Genomic DNA, 23,851 nt, shown 5'->3' with positions numbered 1-23,851 from the left:
ACAGATGATGGGAAAGATCCAGGGAAATCACAAGGTTTAGGATGGGCAGGGAAATTGGGGAACAAAGCATCTACACAAAGGCAATCCCAAAGGTGGTGGGTTTTTCCCCCCAAGAGACAATTCAACGGGCTTGGTTCCCCTTCCCCAACACGTTTTGATTCTCTTCTTATCCAAGCTTTTTCAGCTCTGCCTAGATCAGGGGTAGGCAAAGTTGACTCTTCTATGACATGTAGACTTCAACTCCCAGAATTCCTGAGCTAGCATGATTACCTCAGGAATTTTGGCAGTTGAAGTCCACAAGTCATAGATGAGCCATTTTTGCCTACCCCTGGCCTAGATATAGTTAGGAATGGGTTTATATACCCCTTGCAGACAGCTGGACATTTGCATTCTTTTAGCGTTAAGGCCACTTGGGAGGTTTATCTATTGTCGTCAGGGTTACCGGAGTGGTATAAATGGGTGTGGAGCCTTCTTGGAGCCGGTTGAAAAGACTGAATTGTAGATTGGAGATAGATGAACGTCCTCTTTAACCCCCGCCCCCCCCCTTTCAAACCAGCGGGTCCCCTCTGTCAAAAAAAGGACTCACGAAGGCAAAGAAGGGTTGCCAGGAAAAGAGAGGTTCATAAGGTTACCGGGAATGGACTAATAAAAGGCTGTTCTCCAGCTCGGGGTGAGAGGATTAGGTTCCCTTCAGGCAGCCCTAGAGCTTCAAAAGCTGAAGCCCCGTGTTAAACACGCAACAAAAACGGGGGGGAGGGGAACGCGATAAAATCCATAACAGACGAGGTTCAACGTTGTTGACCCTCCCCCGCCGCCCGCCTCCCACAGCAATGAGACCTGTTCGATCTCTAGGGGGCGGGGCCAAAAGGAAGTCCCGCCCCCAGACGATCCCAAGTCCCGTGGACTCCGGGCGGGCGAGATTTGCCGGGCGTGAAGTCGGCGTCCTCGAGGTTGGCGAAAAGGCATCCGAGCTTCCTTCCGTGGCTCCGCGGGGGGGAAGCCGCCTCAGGCCCCGCGGGACGGCAAAGGCTGGTAGCCTCAGCCTCGAAGCCCCGACCTCTCTTCACACCCACCCCGCCACTTCGCCCGCCAGCCATCGAGGCCGGCCTGAAACTTCCCGAGAGCTTCATCCCGGGCCCCCGTCCTTTCCCGGCCGGCGGAGGCTGGCAGGAGGATGACGTCACCGGATCAGGCTGACCGGCAATGGGCGCCATTTTGAAACCCCCGAACCTCCGGCGGCGTCGGCGCTGGCTGTGGCGGCAGCCGCAGCACCAGCAGCTCCACCAGCGGCGTCGGCGAAGGAGGCGCTTGTAGTGGCTTTCCCATCCGTCCCCGTTGACTCTTCCGCTCCGCGGGCTTTTGCAGCCGGCGGTCTCCGCCAGCCACACGCCGCGCAACATGGCAGGTAAGGGGCACGCGTGGTGGCCGCGGCGGCGCCGCTGCTGCTGCTGGTAGTCACGGAGGGGGGCAGCGGCCACCCTTGTCTTGGGCGGAGGTAGACCCGGGGCCCGCAGGGTGGCCTTTGGAAAGAGGGCCGAGCGGTTCCGAGGACAGCTCGCAAGGCCGGGCCGGCATCCGGGCCTCCTCGGCGGGCGGAGAAGCTGAGGTTTGGCCAGCGCGGTCCGTGCTCACGCCGCTTTTCATCTCCAGCAGGGGTGGCCGGCGGCGGAGGAGGAGGAGGCGTCGCCGGCGGCGGCAGCAACGATTTCCAGTGGTGCTTCTCGCAGGTGAAGGGGGCGATCGACGAGGACGTAGCGGAAGGTAAAATTGCGGCGTCGCGAATGACCCCTGGCGCTTGCGAGGCCGTCCCTGGGGCCTTTGCTCCCTCCGTCCCAAGCTGGCTGTCCACCTCCCGCAGGTGGTGGCATTTTTTGGAGCGGCCCCCTTGAGTTTTCGAGGAGGTGGCTGAAATAGCTTTTTTTTTTTAAACAAACCCCGAATGCCTTTTTTGCTTCCTAACACCTTTGCGATGGGCTTACATCCCAGCCCACATGATGAGGCTGGGAGAACGGGTCCCTTATTTTTTCAGCAAGAAAGAAAAACTAGCATTGATGATGTTACCTAGTTTGGGTAAGGAAATGTCTTACAAGAAAACAAGCCAGCTGGAAGAGCGCCAAGTAGCCCCTTGTGTCAACCCCCAATTACAAATATTCTCCTTTTATTAAGTAAGGTGCTGTTTGTTCAGGTGCAGAGGGACAGGAAGTCTTGGCTTTGATGACTAAGATGAATGCAGCATGATTTATACAACCCTAGGTGCAATTTAAAAATTATACCCGAGACATTTGTATTGAGACCCCAGTTTTTCTGGATTACTAAACTGGCAGAGATGATGGGAGATGCTGTCCAGTAGTTTCATGACCCAAGTTGGGAGACCATAAAGTTTTTAAAAGCTTAAAGGCCACTTTAAGCCTTTGAAAACTTTATCAATCTGTCAGTACAGGGATGCCTGCTTATTTTTGTATAATTCTTTGTCACCTATCTCTGGTTCTTGGGAACGGAGTGGGGGATGCAGGGTCTGACTAAGCTGCTGCCATCTCTTTTAAAAAAAAGGTTTTTTATGTTCTGGAGAAATGAGACTAGAATTGGATAATGGAAAGAAAGGGATGCAGGAGTGATTAGAATAACTGCCAGTATTCCTGGTTTTGACTGAAAAGCTCTTTGGTTTTAATTCAAATGATTGAAACATGAGAGTGTCTTTCTGGCAATGCAAAATTTTTACTATTGATATGTTGATTAAGCTGATCAGTTTAAAGCAACAATAACCTTTTCTTGTATTAAGTTTAGTCCCTGACATAATTGATATACATCATTAACTAAACTCACTGGGATTTATTACCTGGCAAATTTACTTAGAATAGCAAGCAAATTACTGCTTTAGGTTCACAATAGTTGATTAGCTTTCTTTGCATCACTTCCTGGAATTGAAATTGTTCAGTATATCAAATATACTTTTGAAAATAGGTATCTTTACAATTTATATTGTCTGAAAGAGGTTAATTTTACTTGTATTTTACTGGAGTTTAGACCTATTACAGGAAAAGAGGAGAGAATAATTCAGGGTGTGGTCTGGATGAAGTGCTGAAACAACTTTAAATGAAAATAGTCTCCTTTTCAAATTATTACATTTGATTTTTTTCAAATAGAATTGAATTTTTTAGTATTTTATAAACATAAGTATTCGTTGAATACTTATGTTTTGCAAAAGTGACAAGTAGTCCAAGAAAGTTTATTTGTAGAATGCTTGATTTTTTTCTTACTTTTTAGGCATAATTTTAAAACTTGTTTCTATGAATCATTAGGGTGTGCATACTTCAATTTGTAACATGATGGTAAGTGTAGAACAACTGTTCCCATTGTCTATCTGTTGAGAGGAGAGAGCTTCATAGCAAAGTAATACAGCATTCCTATACTGTACATGTATTGTTTTTAGACACTACAGTGACGTTTGCTAGCCTCCACACAGTTCTGTAATTGAATAGCAGAAAGCCATGTAATGCTAGTAACAAGCTATCTACATGCTTTCCTATTGAGCATAGCTAATATTTATGTGGAGAGTAGTATTTGGAATGCTATTTATAGAGGAAAAAATGGCCCCACCCATATTTGTTCAATTCCAGCTATGTTGCATAAGAGGTCAGAATTGTATGTATAGTCACCTGGTCTTATTACTGTACTAGGAAACCATACTATTAAGAATGTTAAGTGCTGTTGTGTTTTCTATAGGGCCACAGAATTTGCTCTCTCTCTAGTTGCTCCTTGCATTTAAATGAAGAGTTTAGCCTACTGAAGCACACTGGGTTTTGAGGGTGGGTTGGAGAGAAGATGGTCAGCATTTTGAAGCTTTCATCACCACCCATCAATTTACTGATATTTCTAATTTATGGGCATTAGGTATGCGTTAAAGGATAATAATGTTGTAATGTAGACTGCTTTTATGATATTCAGAAATGCACCTTTGGAAAGAAGTAAGTTACACTTTGCCCTGGGTGATGATTATGTAATTTTGAGGGAATATATTAAAAGGGATTGGTGCTTCTGTATACTATATTAGACAGGTTCATGTCTGATACTCCTTGCTTATGCATCTGGGGCGCAGTAGACCTGCTTTCAGAATATACAGACATTCATGACCTGTTGTGCATTTAATTGATCAAAGTTTTGATTCCAAATTGTTCATATTTGAAAATTCACAGTACAAGTAGTCATTGACTTACAACAGTTCATTTAGTGACCATTCAAAGTTACAATGGCATTTAAAAAGTGACATGACCATTTTTCACAGTTATAAACTTTGTAGCACTCCCATGGTCATGTGATCAAATTTTATATGCTGGTTTACACTAGGGAAGCCAGATTCATTTAATAACTGGATTACTTACGCATCCATTGCAGTGATTCATTTAACAACTGTGGCAAGAAAGGTAGTAAAATGGGACAAAACTATCATATACATTTGGGCTCAATTGTGGTCATAAGTTGAGGACTACCTATATATCATTTTTAATTAAAAATTGAAATGTTTATTCATGGGGCTTCATAAGGAAGTTATGTTTGGTTGCATAATATATTCATAAATTCTTACAGTTTTGTCTTGTTTTTTCTTACTTAAGCCAGTATAAGAAATCCTGCAAGAATTATATTTTCATCTTGAGCAAAAATCAACCTAGCCATGAAAAATGAAATTACAATGCAAGTATTGTTTAAAAACCAGAGTGTTTAGGATCAAATATATCACATAAATAGTTTATTCAGGGGTAAATTATAGATGCATATTTATGAAATTACTCTCATATTTATTTCTGATTTGTAGATACATCCTAAGTTTCCTTACTCATACTGAAGTGTTCCTCTTTTAAAGGAGCTTACACTGAAGTAATAGTGTTATACTGCAGTTAATATTGGCTTGTAGGAATATGCAGACATTACATGTTCATCTACAATAAATACAAATGAGTTGTAAGTAAAATTAAAATAAGAATATAGAATAATGTCCTAATAAAATATAAAGTGTTTAAGGCACGTCTTTATAAAATAGTTTATATTAACTTTATTAACTTTTCATGAACTATAACTTTTGTACAGTATAGCCTATGGTGCTATCTCTGTGCCATAAATGTATTTGTTTGTTTGTTTGTTTGTTTGTTTATTTATTAGATTTGTATGCCTCCCCTCTCCGTAGACTTGCATAGTGTATTGAAAATTGCCTTCTTGCTTAGTCTTGCTCTGGTCATAGAAAGTGTTATGTGCATTTAATTGGTTTCAGGTACAGTATTTAGGTATATGTAGTTTCCCAAGAATTCTAGGGGGTTTTTTAAAAAAAAAGTTTTTAATCTTCCATCTGTATTAAGTTTTGCATTTTAAAATTTGTGTTTCTCATAAAGTAACTTTGCAGTGAAATCTGTGTATCTGATTCAAACTCCATGTAGGTGTTCTAGTGTGGGAAAGAGAGGACAGTGACCACAAAGGCAAGTTTGAGGATATCAACCAAGATTATTTTGCTTCTGCCAAACTAAGACAGACTCCCTTGACTTCTGGTTGCTGTTCTATTATTTGAAGGCATGCAACCTTAGTGCAGAGAAGTCCTGTTATATTCCATAGCAGAAATTCTCAGACGGCTTCCCCAACAGGTCAAAAGCAACTTAGAAAGATGTCAGAATGTTCATTACCTGTTCAGACTTGTACAGGTAAAGCTCAAGCACTGTTAAAACTCCCTATGGGCTTTACCTTTGCAATCCAGCTGCATGTTTGCCCAACCAGAATGGGCAAGTTTTGACAATGATCCTCCTTTGCCAGGGCAAGCAAAGCAAAAGCATTGTCAAAAATCACTTTGATCTTTGGCTGTCATTTTGTTTGTGCAAGCCTGCAAGGGACTGTTGTATTTCAGAGTATGATAATTCTGTGGTATAAAGATTAAGATTTTGAAAAATATTTTGGCCCAACACCAATACAGTGTTCCCTCGATTTCCGCGGGGGATGTGTTCCGAGACCGCCCACGAAAGTCGAATTTCCGCGAAGTAGAGATGCAGAAGTAAATACACTATATTTGGCTATGAACAGTATCCCAAGCCTTCCCTTAACACTTTAAACCCCTAAATTACAATTTCCCATTCCCCTACCAACCATTTAGATTATTACTCACCATGTTTATTTATTAAAGTTTATTTTTAAAAATGTTTTTTAAAGGCAGACAAAAGTTTGACAATGACATATGACGTCATCGGGCGGGCAAAACCATGGTATAGGGGGGAAAACCGCAAAGTATTTTTTAATTAATATTTTTGAAAAACCGTGGTATAGACGTTCCACGAAGTTTGAACCTGCGAAAATCGAGGGAACACTGTATGACCAATGGTTTAATTTATTGAGGTCATAAAAACTCAATTTCCATTTGAGGGTATTACAGAGCTGCAAAGTTTAAAAACTACCATGTTCTATACACTAATATTGTGACCTGCATGTGGAATGAGATTGGTGGCTGTGCCAGATGTAATATTGGCCACATGTTCATGTTGGTATCTTATGTATTGTGCAAATATTGTTTAACTGTAAACTTCCTAGCAAGTATGGAATAATTATTATGATCAATATACAGGATAACATAGTAAGACATTTTAAGCTGTCCAGTTATATGCCCATTCCTGCTATCACTTTCTACAAATGTAAAGCTTACTTGCTTTAGTGTATCTACTGATAAAAATGAAAGATGCAACTTATTCTAAGCAAACAGCAGGTCTAATAATTATTTATATATGTATATCATCTCTTACATAAAAAAATCCCAGAATGAAATATTTTCAGATTTTAAAAAAATCTCATTCCTTCAGTAATAAAAGGTTATCTAAGTTCTGTACCTCAGTTTATAGTTTATAATTACGGTATTATTTATCTTCCATTCCATTATAAAAAAAATTCCCAACTGCTTGGCAATCCATTATCTAGTTCACAGTCCAGCAAATGTTTAATGCTGAAGGCTACATTTGCTCCTTCCACATACACATAGAGAAGGGTTTCTGCATGCATTCCAGTATCATAATATGGGGGTTGGGATGGTAAGGTGCTTTGGGAAATGTATATGTATGGATTGCCTACCCATGTTCTGAACAGAAATGACTTGTTTATTCTAAACATTGCATTTTTCTCTGCTTTTTGACAAACTGGGATCTAGGAGAAAGCTGCTTTTGTTTCTCAAGCTGCTGAATAATTGAGTGCTTTGGGAAGGGAATTTTTATTTTGCCACATATCTTGCTCATCTAGGGCCTACTTATCCAATGTGTTAATTGATTTCAACATATGCATTCAAAAATAGATTTTATTGTATGGCTCTGTAACTACCAATAGCTGGGTGGTTATTTTCTTAAGTACCTACTGTACTGACTCACACACTTAACTTTACTTGAAATTAAAAATTCTAATAATAATTAAACTAGAATGCTCCAAAGTGCCACCTCAAAAATGCCCATGGGTCCTACATAACCCCCAAGCAGATTAATAAAAAATAAAACATAAGTATGCTTACATGCCAGGGAATACATAGATGAAATTGTTTGAAAGAATCCTGTGAGTTTAGGAAAAGATGTTAGTTAATTTACATAGTGTGCTTAATTACAACCATCATGCAGCCATTGTGTGAATATGTCACTCTTATAATAACCCTGATATATAAGTACAGTGGTACCTCGAGATACGAGTTTAATTCGTTCCGGACCTGCGCTCTTAAGTCGAGCAGCTCTTATCTCGAACGACTTTTCCCCATAGGAATTAATGTAAATAATTTTAATTGGTTCCAGCCCTCAAAAAACTCACAAAGTTAGTCTAAATTATGCAAAAAGACATTGCAAGAATAAATGTAACTTTACTTATTAATAAGATGATAAGCTGAGAGCTTTCCTTCCCTTCCTCTTTTTACCCAAAACAATCAACATGGCAAACTTTTATTTTTATTCATTAAACTGTAGTTATTTATTCAACTTCACTGCCACCCAATCCTGTAGAGGGAGGAAAGAAGGGAGGAAGGAAAAGGAAAGCAAGAAATGGAGGGAGGGAAGGAAGAAAGAAAGGAAGAAAGAAAGGGTGAAGGGACAGGAACAGAGGAAGGAAGCAAGGAAACTTATGAAAGGGGAGAGTAACTTCACTGCCACCCAATCCTGTAGAGGGAGGAAAGAAGGGAGGAAGGAAAAGGAAAGCAAGAAATAGAGGAAGGGAAGGTAAAAGAGAGAAAGAAAAAGAGCAAGAAAGAAAGCAAGCAAGAGAGAAAGAAAGAAAATGAAAGAGAAATAAAAATAGAGAGGGAGAATGAAAGAAATGGAAGGAGGGAAGGAAGGAGAGAAAGCAAGAGAAAGAAAGAAAGAGAAAGAAAGAAAGAAAGAGAAAGAAAAAAGAAAGAGCAAGAGAGAAAGAAAGAAAGAAAGGCAACTTCAAAGGCTCACTGAGCATCTCTCACTCTCTCTTTCTATCCCTCTCTCTTTCTCTCCCCCCTCTCCCCCCCTTTCCCTCTCTCTTTCTCTCTCTCCCTCTCTCTTTCTCTCCCCCCTGTCCCCCGTTTCCCTTTCCCCCCCCAGGCCGGCAGCGATGTTTTAAAACAGCCGCGCCGTTTGCGAGCTAACTCCTGAGGTGCGGAAGTTCGCCTTTGGCGTTTGGGCCACTCGGAATGTGAAATTCAAAACAGCGTTCGGATCCCCCCACCCCCAGCAGAAGCCAAGGACCCCCAGAGTGGGGCGGCAGGGGAGGCGACCGCCTCTCCACTCACCAAGTGCCGGGATACGAGTCGAGAAGAGCCGGGCTGGCTTACTTTCCTTCCTTCCCGCGCTGATGCAGAGCCACTCGAACAAAGCGTCACGCCCCCCTGACGCTTTTGGCGGCAAAAGAGCCCAGCGTCGCTTCGGAAGCCGCCGAAAGCATCAGAGGGGCGCGACGCTTTGTTCGAGTGGCTCTGCATCAGCGCGGGAAGGAAGGAAAGTAAGCCAGCCCGGCTCTTCTCGGCTCGTATCGCGGAGAGGGGCGGCATACAAATCCAAGTAATAAATAAAATAAAATAAAAAAATGTCTCTCCTCTCCCAGCTCTTATCTCGAGTAGCTCTTAAGTCGAGCAGCTCTTATGTCAGGGTTCCACTGTATTCTCAACATTTCCCCAATATATCAAGCCTAAACAACTTATCTGCCTGCAATTTAGGACACAGCAATTAAAAAACTGATGACTAGGCAGCTTGCACATTATTTTATACAAATAGATAACAGGTTACTAATTGGGATATACCGTATTTTTCTGAGTATGAGACACTTTCCTCCCTAAAAGAGGCTGAAAATTCAGGTACCTCTTATATTCTGAATTGCAGGTTTTGTTTTTGTTTTTTTTTTTAAGCTCCCCCCCCCCCCAGCCCTAACTAGATGCTAACAATCTTCCCAGCTCTTATCTTGCAGGTTCTTTTATTGTTACTGCATGTGAAGAATGTTTTCCAAGCTGTAAGTCTTTGCAGAGGTTTTTTTTTCACTACTCTAACTTTCTCCAAGTAAGTTTCTTTCCAGCCCTAACCAGGTGCTAACAATGTTCCCAGCTCTTTCATTGTTACTCACTGCTAAGAATGTTTTCCAAGCCCTGTCTTTGCAGTTTTTTTCATTGCTCTAACTTGCTCCAAATGTTTCTTTCTAGCCCTAACCAGGTGCTAATGATCCCATCTCTTACCCACTTGCAAGCTTTTTCACTCTCTGTCAGGGTCCTGACACAGCAGCTGAGCCCTAGGTGACTGAACCAGTGAAGAAACCAGCCCTCCCTTTCCCAGATTAGTCCACGTGATTGCATTTGTGGGTGTGGGTTTGTGTAAATGAACTTTAACTTAATAGAGAACGGAAGTGAACCTGAATTGCTGGTATCTGATGTCAACGAACCTAGCGTCTGAGAAATAAATCACAACCCACTGCTGTACTCTCACAGGAGGTTCTATTTATTAACAAAGCCATTTTGGATTGGTGGCTGGCAATACCAGCAATTGAGGTTCACTTCTGTTCTCTACTAAATTAAAGTTCATTTACACAAACCCCACCCACAAAAGCAATCACGTGGACCAATCTGGGAAAGGGAGGGCTGGTTTCTTCACTGGTTCAGTCACCTAGGACTCAGATGCTGTGTCAGGACCCTGACACTCTCTTTTACTCTCTGTGAATAATGTTTTCCAAACCCTGTTTTTTTAGGTTTTTTATTGTTTTACTTGCTCTGAAAATTTCTTTCCAGCCCTAACCAGTTCCCAGCTCATATAGGCTTGCAAGATTTTTCATATGAGAGCATATGCACCAAGACAAATTCCTTGTGTCCAATCACACTTGGCCAATAAAGAATTCTATTCTTATTCTTTGCTAAGATTGTTTTCCAGGCCTTAAGTCTTTGCAGGTTTTTTTCATTGCTCTAACTTGCTCCAAATGTTTATTTCCAGGCCTAATCAGTTGCTAACAATGTTCCCAGCTCTTACTGGCTTGCAAACTCTTTCATTGTTACTCTCTCCAAATAAGGTTTTTAAAGCCCTAACCATAGGATAAAATAATTTGCTGAAACTGACCAGACTAAGGATGCCAGCCAGATGAATATCTAAGTAAGCAGATTCTTTTCCCTATTTTTCTCTCCCAAAACTAAGGTGTGTCTTATACTCTGAAAAATATGGTAAATCTCAGACTTAAAGAATAACAATACAAAAATATATGACATCAATAAAAGCCATCAATAGTAATGACATCCTTTGCAAAGCTGAACAGCCCCAATAATCCTGTTAAAACATTTGAAAGAAATAATAAAGAATAAGGCTAATACTGATGACCTAAGCTATTTACTATTTAGCATAGTGGTATGTGTTCCATTTAAATGAAAGGGAGGGAAGGTTGGACTAAAAAATAGCATTGAGGCACTAATCATAGCAGCACAAGAACAAGCACTAAGTACCAGATCCATAGAAGCAGAGTTGAGATCCATGGTACAGACTACAGGCCTCAGAGACAGTCCAATGCATAATGGCAGGGTGTAAGATACAGGCAGAAGTCACATATACTAAACACAACATTTGCATAGAATCTGCACTAGATTTCCCTACATCTAATAGATCCCATAGAAGGTTGGGAAGAATAATACAAAGCTAAGATCCTGTGAAACTTCTAAGTACAGGCAGACAAGCAGGTACTAGCCAATCAGCCAGACATCACAGTAGTTGACAAAAATACAGTGTGAGTGATAGATGTAGCAATGCCAAATGATAGCAACATCAAGAAAAGGGGTTAAGAGAAACTGGAGAAGTGCCCGAGTCTGAAGGAGAAATTGGAAAGGATGAGGAAAGTAAAAGGCCAAAGTGATCCCCAGTGGTGATAGGAGCATTTAGATCTGTGACTCCTAAGATGGGAGAGTGGCTCCCACAGATACAGGGAACTAAATCAGAGCTCTATCCAGAAGAGTGCAGTGTTAGGAACAGCTAATTCCAGGCCTCTGGTAGAATACCCAAGATGGAGGAACACACACACACAAAGATATTTTAAAAACTTCACTAGAGAGCTTTACGCAGATGACAATAAAATAGACAGCAGATATTCAGCACTATTGAATTGTTTTCTTTTAGAATAATGCAACAAGAGAATATGTATGTTGTCTTCTATTGTCTTCAAATTTCTATAGAAATTCATAATATGTTAGCTCCATGAGCATCCCCTCCAATCCCTTTGATAACTGCCTCCTTCCCAACACCACTTTAATGTTATATTACCTGCCTCTGTGCTTCTGTTGCAAGCCACCCCAACCTATAGTACTCATCTAGATGAAAGAGCTTCATCCACACCCTGAACACCCATCATCCTAACAGGTGGTTGTCTTTGGGCCCATCTACCTGCCAGTCAGTGCCAAAACCTAACAAGTAACCACTTCATCCATCTTATCAAAACCCACACTATACAGCCACCACTGTCCTATTAGGTTTTCCCATGATGGACAAAGATAAAATTAAGTAATTTTCAGGGAAACTAGAGGAAGCGTCATTTTCCCTTTTACTGGGGGCAGAGGAGAAAGTAAGCACTACCACAGAAAATCCCAGACCAACAACACTGTCTACCAAAGTCCAAACTGAGCTTAATCATAAGTCCACCTTTTTCATCTCCATCTCTTGCTAATAGAGTTAATAAAAGTATCCTATGAAACAGTAAGGTATCAGTTTGGCATCTCAGATTATTTAATCTTATTAAATATTACAATTAAAGGGATAAAAACTAATACAAGCTAAAAGGTAAACTATGTTAGTTGAATTGTGATTGAAATCAAATTAAATCTTTTAATTTAAAATGAATTTTTTGGTTTGTTCTGATTCCCTCTAGGATCCAGCCTTCCAAGTCCCTTCAATTTTTTTAAAGAATTCAAAGCAACAGCATTTTCTCATACAAAGAATTCTTATAATTAATTTTCCAAACACAATGTCTTAATCACCCTGTTTAATCCAGAAAAAGAAATTTATAAATTCTTAAACTTGTATTTATAGCTTCTTTTTTTGCCAAGGATTGACAAAAGGCCACCTGATTTTTCCAGACTGATCAATCCAAAGATCATTAATACTGGAAATCAAGTAAGTACTTAAAAGTGATAGTGAAGAAATAGGCAAATCCTAGTGCTGACAATGATTTCAGCAAGTTGGTTTTCCCTAATCTCTTTAAGAATTCTAAACTTGCCAAGGACCACTATCTTCATGAGGACCAACTGTCTGGAACACTTGTGGGCAATCGATCATAAGCCCTCTCCTTATCTGGAGGGGAATTACAAAGAGCCATTCTTCACTGGCTTTCATTCTACAACAATCAGCTCTGCTTTTAGCAGAGACATTTTCAGTTTACCATTTCTTCCCTGGAAGTTCAGTATCTCAGATTGATTATTCATAGAATATATCTTAAATATAAGCAAAATACTGAGTAAATTTAACAAATTGAAAACATTGTGCATTACCTAGTTTGGTAATGAAACATCTACGAAAAAACAACCAAGCCCAGAGAGCACCAAGGACTCATAAATTGAAAAGAACTGTATTTGAAGAGCATACAGATAGTCCTCAAATTAAAATGATAATTGGAACTAGAATTTCCAGTGGTAAGTGATGCTGTCATAAAGCATGGCATTACATCATCACTTAGCAACTGCAACCTTACTAGTGCCCATTCTTATTGTTAACTGTATTTTGCCAGTTGTTAAGTCTTCTGAAGTTTCTGAATCCTACTACTTGGAAATTTCTTAGATTTTGAAAAGCATTGTGTGAAGGTATATACAGTTTGGAGAATGGTGGGAGTGGCCTTGCAAAGTTTTCGAAGGCCTCTGAAGCTTTATGAAACATCACAAAAACGAAATGCGGTATTTGGAGAACAATGTGAGGAACCTCGAGAAGAAAGGCTGGCATGGTCAGCAGTTGGCTCACATAGGGCCAGCCTGGGCGCATCTTTTCAGTGGGATGAAGAAGACAGTGAAGGTCAGCTGGGCATAGTGGGGTTTGTGGAGTTTGACACTGTGGTATTGGGATGGATGGATGGCCACAGAGCTGATGGTGATACTGTGTGATGGCACTGAGGCAGAAGTAGAGGTCTGGGAGTCGTGGCAACCAGCTGGGATTGCTGAAGACCCTAGGCCTCTGGTTTAGCCCCACTGCTGCTAAGGAGTGCCAGTATGCAGGGCATCAAAAGGGGGCGAAATGGGTGGGTATAGCCAGTTGAAGCCTCCCTGCGGTTATAGGTGCAAGCAGGCCGCCAAGCGCCCACATTTTAAGCATGTGTCCATGGGGACACTGCAACATTATTAGATTTGTATGCCTCCTCGAGTCTTCAGCAAAGGACGGCATACAAATATAATAATAATAATAATAATAATAACAATAACAATAATAGCTGTAACTCTGAGGGCCAGACATTAGTGCCATTTATTAAGCACCATAGTTTCAAATGGTTACTATGTGAATGATTGTTAAGCCAGAGCTAGTCAGTTTGCCACTGGAGCACAGCCTATTTTCCTTAACTGATCTAAATAAGTAGTGCCTCATTGAATTTAGTTCATAAGTACAGGTAATCCTCAACTTACAACAGTCCATTTAGTGACCATTCAAAGTTACAGCCGCACTGAATGGACTATTTTTCACACTTATGACCATTGCAGCATCCTCATGACGATGATCAAAATTCAGGTGCTTGGCAGCTGGCTCATTTATGATGGTTGCAGTGTTCCAGGGTCTTGTGATCCCTCTTTTGTGACCGTCTGACAAGTGAAGTCAGTGGGAAAACCAGATTCATTTAACAACCATAACACTAACTTAACTGCATTGATTCACTTAAACCTATAGCAAGAAAGGTCATAAAAGGGAACAAAATTCACTTAATGAATGTTTCACTTATTAACAGAAATGTTGGGCTCATTTGTGGTCATAAGCTGAGGACTGCCTGTAGTTTACATAACCTACAGTTAAAGAATGTACTTAAAGGCCCAGTTTAAAAATATATTTCCTAAAGCATGTTTTCTAAGTATATCTTACTTTTGCTCTAATGTATAAATGATTTGAAGATATTTAGTAATCAAAATAACATAATGCTGTCTTTAGTATTACATCTGATGTTTTCATTATTACTTATGGATAAAAATATTAACAGAGTCTGTCAAGTATAGCAAGTATACTATTAGTCTATTTTCAAGTACAGTTCATCCATCTCAGAGGCAAATCTTATCTGTTTGTCCATCACCTACAGCAATTATTTTCACAGTTTCTTGGCACAAATATCCTAGAAACAATTTCATTCATACACAGAAGTAGTTTTAAAATATCAAACAATATTCATAAATCTTTAAGGCTTCATATAGGAATTGCCAACAACATTCATCATCACCACAATTAAAAGTACATGTTTAACATACCAGTTAAAAAGATGACAACCCCCCTCCCCCGCACGTTGGGAACAACAGTATTACAGCTTTAAAGGTCATAGCTAGAATTAGATCTAGAATTTCACCTAGAAATGAATTGTAAAGCAGACCACTAGACATTGAAATGATATGTTTTCTGGATATTTTAGAGGCAGACTTGACTGGTATAGCTATCAAAATTTAGAATTAGTAATGCTGGTAGGGGGAAATTCTGGTTTGTTTGGGGGGGGGGGGGTTGAAATTTTTAATAATGGACAAAATGTGTACCACATAACATACACAAAAATACACTTTAAAATAATGTTGTATTTTTGGTATCATAGTTATTAACATATCAGTTGCATAAATTACATGGTTCTTGAATATCAACATACAGTGAAACAGATACAAATCCTTTAAAAGTCTTTCCTGTATGAGATAATTCTGCCAATCAAAATGTTTGTCAAATCATATTTACTGTATGCATTTATATTCTACCTTTTTCTGAGACTTACAGAGCTACAGCCCAATATAATTTTAGTCTCATGGCCATAACTCTGGTTGAGAGAAGAATATAGTTAACCCTTTGAAACTATCTGTAATCCTACTGCAATTTATAATATATTCAGAGTTTCATTTAAGTGTTATTAATAGATACAGAAATTCTGATTAAATGGACAATATTCAGAAGATACGAGTCATTTGATTCAACACATACCGCCTTTCTGTAAAAAAATGTAAGGCCTCTAGTGTAATAAGTGCTCTTGTAGAGAAGCTGGTTCTTATGTTTCAATGAGATAGATGTCTGTTATGAGAATAGTCCTCCATTATCATTTTCGTTGTTGTTGCTATTATTATTATTATTAGTAGTAGGTAGTAGTAGTAGTAGTAGTAGATATTACTGGTAATCCTAGACTTACAACCGTAATTGAGCCCAAACTTTTTGTTGCTTAGAGAAAATTTGGTAAAGTGAGTTTTGTCCCATTTTACGACTTTTCTTGCAACATTTGTCAAGTGCATCATTGCAGTTGAATTACCGTAATAATACGGTTGTTAAGTGAATCTGGCTTCCGCATTGACTTTGCTTATCAGAATATCGCAAAATTTAGTTTAATTTAATTTATTAGATTTGTATGCCGCCCCTCTCCATGGATGATCACATGACCTGGCATCCATCATAAATATGAATCAGTTTTCAAGTGTCCCCATTTTTCCTTCGTTGATCTTTTCCCATCTTCTTCTTTGTCTTTCCCTTTCTCCTTTCCTGTCCCTTCTTGTATGCTCAGATGCAAAGGGGAAACATTTGTCCTTTTGTTTTGTTTTTAGTTTGTTTTGTTCAGCAAAAATGGAGGAGGGGGCTGTCAACAGCCCTCCCGAGCTTTTCACTTGCAGAGGCACTATGGGTCCATCCTTTGCTGTTTCCAGGGTGGCCTTGCAGCCCAGATCTGAGCACCCGGCGGGCTGGATCTGACCCACAAGCCTTGAGTTTGACACTGCTGCCATAAACATTTAATGCTTTAAAAAAGGTTAGAAGAAAATTGGGGTAATTTTGATATATCAACATATATACTAATTAGGTTAGATATTTGCAGAAATATGTCCACAGAATGAGAGTGTGCCCTTCCTCCCCTTCTCTTTCTCCCTCCCTCCCTTTCTCTGTCTTTCTAAACCAGCGTTTCCCAACCGGTGTGACACAGGCAGGTGTGCCGTGAAGCTCCCCGCCCGATCTGCCCCCTCTCCTCCGCCGCCGCCCCCTGCCTTGGGGCGCGACTTTTCTCGCGGCGGCTGCGGCTGCAGCTTCAGCTCCTCGGGATGAAAGCGCTCCCAGCCCTCTCTCGCAGCCCCCTGGCTGGGAGCGCTTTCGCTGCGAGAGAGGGCTTTCTCCATCCATTTCGGGAATGCCCGCCCCGCCCCTCTCTCGCGCCCCCCCTGGTTTCGCTTCTCAATCCCTCCCTCCTTCCGTCTTTCCTTCCCCTCAGCCGTTCTGTCTGGGGGTCTCCCGCTCTTCCCTTCCCCGCCTCCCAGGCTTTGCCTTTGCCACCCCCACCCTATTTTGGTTGACAAGGAGTCCTTTGCCACATCCCGCAGTTCGCACTCGGCTCGAGGCCGCTTTCCCTGGCTGCGCTCGGAACCGACAGGGCGCTGCTCTTTCTCTCTCTCTCTCCCGTGAGGCGGGGGAAGGGGAAAAAAGCAAAAAAAACCCTTCTTGCAGCATGCCCGCGCTCGTCCCTTCAGCAGCGAGGGAGGGAAGTCAGAGGGCGAGGGAGCGAGCGAGCGCTCTTGTCCTCGGTGCCCTCTGCAGCCTGCCTTCCTTCTTCTTTGACCCCGCTGAGGGACGGAGAGAAAGATAGAAAGGAAAGAGGGAGGGAGAGATAGAAAGAAAAGAGATAGAAAGGAAAGAGGGAGGGAGGGAGAGATAGAAAGGAAAGAGGGAGGGAGACCGAGAGAGAGAAAGAGACATAGCAAGAGAGAGAGAAAAAAAGAAAGAAAGAGATAGCAAGAGTGAGAGAAAGAGATAGCAAGAGTGAGAGAGACAAAGAGATAGCAAGAGAGACAGAGAGAGAAAGAGAGAGAGAAAGAGACAGCAAGAGAGACAGAAAGAGAGCGAAAGAGAGAGAATGAAAGAGAGATAGCAAGAGAGGCAGAGAGAGAGCAAGGGAGAGAGAAAGACATAGAGGGAAGGAAGGAGGGAGAGAGAAAGAGAGCAAAAAAGAGAGGAAGAAAGAAAGAAAGAGGGATGGAGAGAGAGAAAGAAGGGAAGGAAGAGAGAGAAAGAGGGAGGAAGAAATAGAGTGAAATTGAGGAAGAGATATTTTTTTTGTCCAAACTTTTCTTTAGCCCCCCCGCGTCCCCCCCCCCGTCCCCCCGTTCAGTGTTCCCCAGGATTTTGAAAATATGAATAATGTGCCGCGGCTCAAAAAAAGGTTGGGAAACACTGTTCTAAACAAATAAGTTATAATTGGGTTGGCTTGTTTACATGAATAAAGTCACGGAATAAACTTTGGTTTCTGTTAAGGTCATAAGTCACAATATAAAAACATGATTGTTAAATTACTGATTGGAAGTATGATTTAGCAAATGGGAAGTATGGGTTTTTTGTTTTTGCTTTGTTTTGGTTTTTTGTTTTCTTGTTTCTGATGTATTGTGGTTAGATTTTCTGCTCTATCCAAACCTTAATTAGAATTTCTTATTTTGGCCTGGAAATTCTGGGAGGAGTTAAAACCCACAAATCTTAAATTGACATGGTTGGGAAACACTGATCTAAACATCCTCAAAAAAAAAATAAGCCTCTTGATTTCTTACCATAATTTGGTTGGATTTTTTTAAGGACATACTGATTCTATTTTGTTTGCTCTTTGTTTGTTATCCAAAGTCATATGGTCTGGATAATTTATAAATACTGTTAATGAAACATCTGGGTAAGGTGGGTAAGAAAAGATAAATAGTTTCTTGAATAAGCTGTCTGACAAATAGGTAAGAGCTAGTCATTAACTGAAACTGGTGAAGCAGCAAAGATCGGGGTTGTTCAAATATGATAGCATAATCTAAATCAAATCTGAGAGTCTGTTAGATGAAACACAGAACCAATGTAGATATGTTTTTTCATATGTTTATCATTTGTAGGGTGAACTTGGGTAACAGTTCTGTAATAATGATACCTCAGTGGCATCATTTTCCCATTAATTAAAAAGCTACTTTATCTGGGCTGCCTACATTCGGATAACTGAGATGGTCACAGGTTTTGCTACCCAGATGTTGCGTTGGTTGTATTGATTGCTATTTAAAAGATAGAAACCTTGAGGGGAGGGGAAGATTTTCTTTTTTTCTTACAATCCTTTATCTTTCTATATTCAATATGTAAGCTTTCTAGTGTAGCTGAGTATATCCTTGCTATAGATACAACATGATTTATGTTTGGCAGAAATTTTGGCAAACTATTACTATATTTGAAGTTAATATTGCTGTCTTTCTGAAACAATCAAGCATTTATTTCACATATCCAGGATGTCTGTGTAGAATTTCAGTATTTTTGATAGTAAGTCTATTTTGGATTGAATTGTCATTGGGAAATACTTTTCTTTTTGTTGCTGTGCTTTTCTTTGTGATAATAAAGCATAGCATTTTCTGTGAAATAGATTTTGCATTTTGACTGTGCTGGTTTTGACCTTACTTTATCTGAGAAGTAATAAAGCATAGATTAAGGAGTTGCTATGTTAAGGTTTAGAGACGGAAATTGACAATGGGGAAGGAAAAAATTCAAGGCCAATCAGGAAGCAAAATCATAACTATAAAATCCTTGAACATTATCTAATCTCTGTGTATAATTCCTTCTTCTACCTCTCACCCCATTTCTTTATTATATTCTGTTAGATAAGTAGGATCAGTTATATTTACAGTTCTAATATTATTAGCGTTTAGCCTAAAATATGCAAGAACAATGGGTTAATAATAATCAGAAAACCTTAAATGCTAGAGAAGATGAGAACAGCTTTCTTTTCCTTTTTCCTTAAAAATTTTCATACCTGAAGATTTTACAGGATTTAAACAAAACACCAGTCAAACAAGGAAGAAATTTGCAAGTGCTGTCAATTTTTTTCCTTATAGCAGTATAATGTTACGTTATCATTTCCTTTTGTTCCCTTAATCTGATTATATGTGCTCTCTACCTAAATTATAAAACTAATTTAAGCATCTTTGTGATGCTGCCATCTGTATGCATATGTGGGATCCCCCCCTCCCCCCTTCATTTTGTTCACTCTCCAACACTCAAATCATTAAGTTCACCAGGGTGTTTTCTGCTACAATTCTTTCTCAATGAACATTAAATATTTTTTCCTAAGCATTCAGTGTGGTAACAAAGTTACAATTCTAGTGAAACTGTTAATCCTTAAATGTGTTCTTCCATTGTGTATATTTATTTTTTAAAAACCAAACCCCATGACATAGATTTTGTAAAATAGAAAGCACATACTGAAAATATAGTTAACTTTTCAACTTTATAAAATGTACAAGTGAATAGCTTTTCGGGTTAAAAGTTCTTGAATACTTTTAATTTTTTTTAATGAAAAACTATTATATGCTATTATTCTCAAATAAGAAAAAGATCTGAATAAGTGATCAACTCAAGGTAATTCTAGGCAACTTACAGAGAAGACAACAAAACCTAACAAAAAGAATGCAACCACAATTCATAAATAGACCAATAATTATAGCAATAACACTTAGACTTATATACCGCTTCACAGAGGGCAATAAAATAGGAATCCAGACAGAAATACAACCAATATCCAGTAAGACCCCAACATACAACAACTTATTTTCAACACTTTTCAGGAGAAAAGCCAAATCCTCAGTGTTCATGGGGATTCTCAAGTCATGCAGGTCAAGGTGCTTATTCAAGAGGCAACTGGAGGTTTTTGTTTTTCTTTGAAGATGTTTCACGTCTCATCCAAGAAGCTTCTTCAGCTCTGATCCTCACATCCTTCTAATAGCTGGCAGAATTGGGACCAATCATATGTTGAAACAAAGATTGTTCCATAAGATAGGTTCCACTATGTAGAAGGCAGGCCACTTGCATTCAAATGGCATTGTTTGAATGAAGAAACCTAGAGAACATCTTTCCTGTCAGAGCATATGAGAGAACCAGATGTCCTGAATAGAATGTGGTCCTTCAAGTAGAGCTTTGAAGGTGATAACTAGTGTCTTGATTTATACCCAGAAGCTGCTAGCCAATAAGGTAGATAAAAAGCAATTATTATTATCTAAATAATTAATAAAGATATATATTTTTTTTAAAAATCAATTATTATTTTAATTTTTTTTTTAAATAGATTTTTTTAAAATCAAATTCATTTTTGGACTAAAATCTATCTAAAGATAGTTTTCTATTTAAGTTACATTAATAATTTAGTTTATTCAGCATGAAATAGAGCGTACTTATGTAGTATGAGGCTGTATATGCTGCGATATTGGGACTGTTGATGAGTCAACAGCAGGTCAGAAAAAGCTGCGGCAGGACAGGGGGGACAGCTGGTCTTTAAAAATCATGAAATAAATTGAATTGATTTAAATCAAGCTTTTTTACTGGTGATTTAAATCATGATTTAAATCGACTTGAGTGGTATTATGTGAGCATAGCAAAAAGTACTATAACTACCTGCATTGCAGTATTCTGGACCAACCATAGCCAGTGTTCAATGCAACCCCATGTAGAACCACTGCAGTGATCCAATAGAGAGTTTATTTGTTTCTTTGTTTAGTCTATGGCATCTACAGAAGCCATGCAGTCACTGGTATAGAAATTATACAAAATCACGATAATGAGGGACCATAGCATTGTAATGGGATAAATGTTATGCAGTGGTACTTACGAACTTAATTCATTCCGTGACCAGGTTCTTAAATAGAAAAGTTTGTAAGAAGAAACAGTTTTTTCCATAAGAATCGATGTAAAAGCAAATAATGTATGCGATTGGGGAAACCACAGGGAGGGTGGAGGCCCTGTTTCCTCCCAGGAGATTCCTAGAGAGGTCCCATGGAGGCTTCTCCCCACCTTTTCTGGTTACAGTTTCAGAGGCTCCGGTTTGTAAGTGGAAAAAGGTTTTTGAGAAGAGGCAAAACAATCTTGAACACCCAGTTTTTAATCTAGAAAAGTTCGTAAGTAGAGGCGTTCTTAGGTAGAGGTACCACTGTAATTTGATATCTAAGGAAGCTAACCATTTAACTGGTTCTGGTGTAGCTCCAGTTAGATCATCTCAGGTGCCTTGAGATTTTCTGAGCAGACATTCTTGAGTTATATGTGTTATGATTTGTTCTGAAGCACCACAGTCACATTGCAGGTTTGCCTTAGTTCTGGCCCAGCCTGTATGATTCAATTCAGGTGACTCCATATTTTTCATGGAAACTAAAAATGAAAGAGGTTTTGTTGGAACTACTTTCTGAAAAACACAAACTGAAAGTGGTTTTGTTGGATCTGTATGATCTGTTGTGATTATTAAAAGTTGTCCATATTAGCAGAGCAGCTAAAAGTCGATACACACTTCAACCGAACTGGATATTGCATCCCTTAGTGTCAAAAACTACAAAGGCAGCTATTTGGCTACAGCAATAAAACTCATTGACAAAAGGTATTTAACCCCAATTGGGAGTGATTAAAGATGAATGTAGTTAACCATGGAAACTCTAGAGTCACCAAGAAGTCTGTCCGTGACAAGGGACTGGTAATAACAAGATCAGAGTTTGAAAAAAGCATTGATTTTCTTTCATAACAATGAGAAATGGTTATAATATATTAGTTTGTTCTCGATTATAAATTACAAAATATTTTATTTTACAGCTGACATTATCTCAACGGTTGAATTTAATTACTCTGGAGATCTTCTGGCAACAGGAGACAAAGGTGGCAGAGTGGTTATATTTCAAAGGGAACCAGAGGTCAGTGAAAAAGTGATGTTTCAAACTGTTTTATAATATCTATTCCCAGATATATATAATTATTTTTCAGATTTTTTTTAAACAGGTATTGCACACATAGAATTTGTGTTTATTTTCAAATAGAAGACTGTGAATAAAAGAGTAATTAAAATATATTAAAATAAAAGCATGCTTATAGACTTCTTAATGTAAAAAATAAGCATGCACAAAGATTTTCTATAATGTCATGATTGTGACATTTACTGTGTATGTATTTGCCTTTGCCTCTGTATCATGCAAGAAAACTTTGCTTTGCACTTCACTGGAGCCAGAGATATGCAATAAAATTCATTTATTATAGAATTTTTAAAAAATGGTCATTCAGAGTTAGATTCCAACTTACCTTGCTACCATTTTTTTTCTTCCGTGCTGTGTGGGACACTCCTCGAGTATGCATGTGCAGTAACGAAAAATTCCTCCCAAACCTGAAATAAAGATGGGGACTGCATGTACAATGCCGGAACTTGGCTTCTGCGCATGCTCAGAAAGGAAAAAAAGGGAGGGGGGTTGTTTTTTTAAAAAAATGGCACCCACAGACCGACAATAACCAATCTGGTTTGCTGATGTCATCATGACATTACTAGTGGGTCATTCCCGGTTCAGGTGAACCAGTCCCAGCTGGGAGGAACACACCCTTGTGATTATCCAGATGTTGCTGACAGTATTTGCAATCATTACAGACTCTGTTGATATTGTAGTTTGATTATAACTAGAAAAGCTTTCAGTTTAACAGATTAACAGAGTTGTAAGGGACATTGCAGGTCATCTAGTCCAGTCCCCTGCCCAAGTAGGATACTCTACATCTGCCTCTACCTAGGATCGAACTCAACCTCTTGATTGTGAGGCAAGAGCTCTATCTCTAGGCCACAGCAGCTATCCCCATCCATAATTTATCTGTTTTTAACATGGAAATAAAAAATTAGAGCTTTTGCTCCATCTGATTTATTATAATGTTTAATTCATTAGAATGTATACTTTTCTATTCACACATTTGTTTCCTTGCAGAATAAAAGCCGTCCTCATGCAAGGGGAGAATATAATGTTTACAGTACCTTTCAGAGTCATGAACCTGAGTTTGACTACTTGAAAAGTCTAGAAATTGAGGAAAAAATTAATAAAATTAGGTGGTTACCACAACAGAATGCTGCTCACTTCTTATTATCTACAAATGGTAAATATATTTTATTTAAATAATAGTGTTGTAGATACTTTAATTGCATGTGATAACTTTTATATTACTACTTCCTCATGTTGAATTTCTAATGTAATTGTAATTAACATGTATTTGTACTGTATCTGCTCATAAGCATTCAATGCAGCATGTTTCCCAATAAATTATTGTAAGGCTAAATATAAATAGAATGTCACATTAATCTTTGATGGACTTAACAGTTTGAATTCTAGATTTTTCTACTATCCTTAAACATTCAGAATAATATTGTGTTGAAAATAAACATATTCTTTGTGTGTTCTTGATTGTAGGTTTTTTTCTTCTTA

General features: G+C 39.3%; 1 protein-coding gene across 4 annotated transcripts in view; it reads left to right on the top strand.

Annotated features, from left to right (window-relative positions):
* Positions 1–882: 882 nt before the first annotated feature.
* The window catches only part of PPP2R2D (protein phosphatase 2 regulatory subunit Bdelta), a 52,184-nt gene continuing 29,215 nt past the window's right edge, over positions 883–23,851 (top strand). The window contains exons 1-4 of one of the 4 annotated variants that reach the window (XM_070752457.1): positions 883–1,405; positions 1,651–1,761; positions 22,218–22,315; positions 23,360–23,525. In XM_070752457.1, coding sequence (XP_070608558.1) covers positions 1,399–1,405; positions 1,651–1,761; positions 22,218–22,315; positions 23,360–23,525 — 382 coding nt within the window. In that variant the 5' untranslated portion in view covers positions 883–1,398. Of the gene's footprint in view, positions 1,406–1,650; positions 1,762–13,237; positions 13,467–15,433; positions 20,619–22,217; positions 22,316–23,359; positions 23,526–23,851 lie in introns of those variants that run through there. The other 3 variants (XM_070752458.1, XM_070752460.1, XM_070752459.1) reach the window with 3 other exon arrangements.

Source organism: Erythrolamprus reginae, chromosome 5 (genome assembly GCF_031021105.1).
Source record: "Erythrolamprus reginae isolate rEryReg1 chromosome 5, rEryReg1.hap1, whole genome shotgun sequence".
NCBI lineage: Eukaryota > Metazoa > Chordata > Lepidosauria > Squamata > Dipsadidae > Erythrolamprus > Erythrolamprus reginae.
Note: the sequence above shows the minus strand (reverse complement) of the source record. Positions and strands in the feature narration are given on the sequence as shown.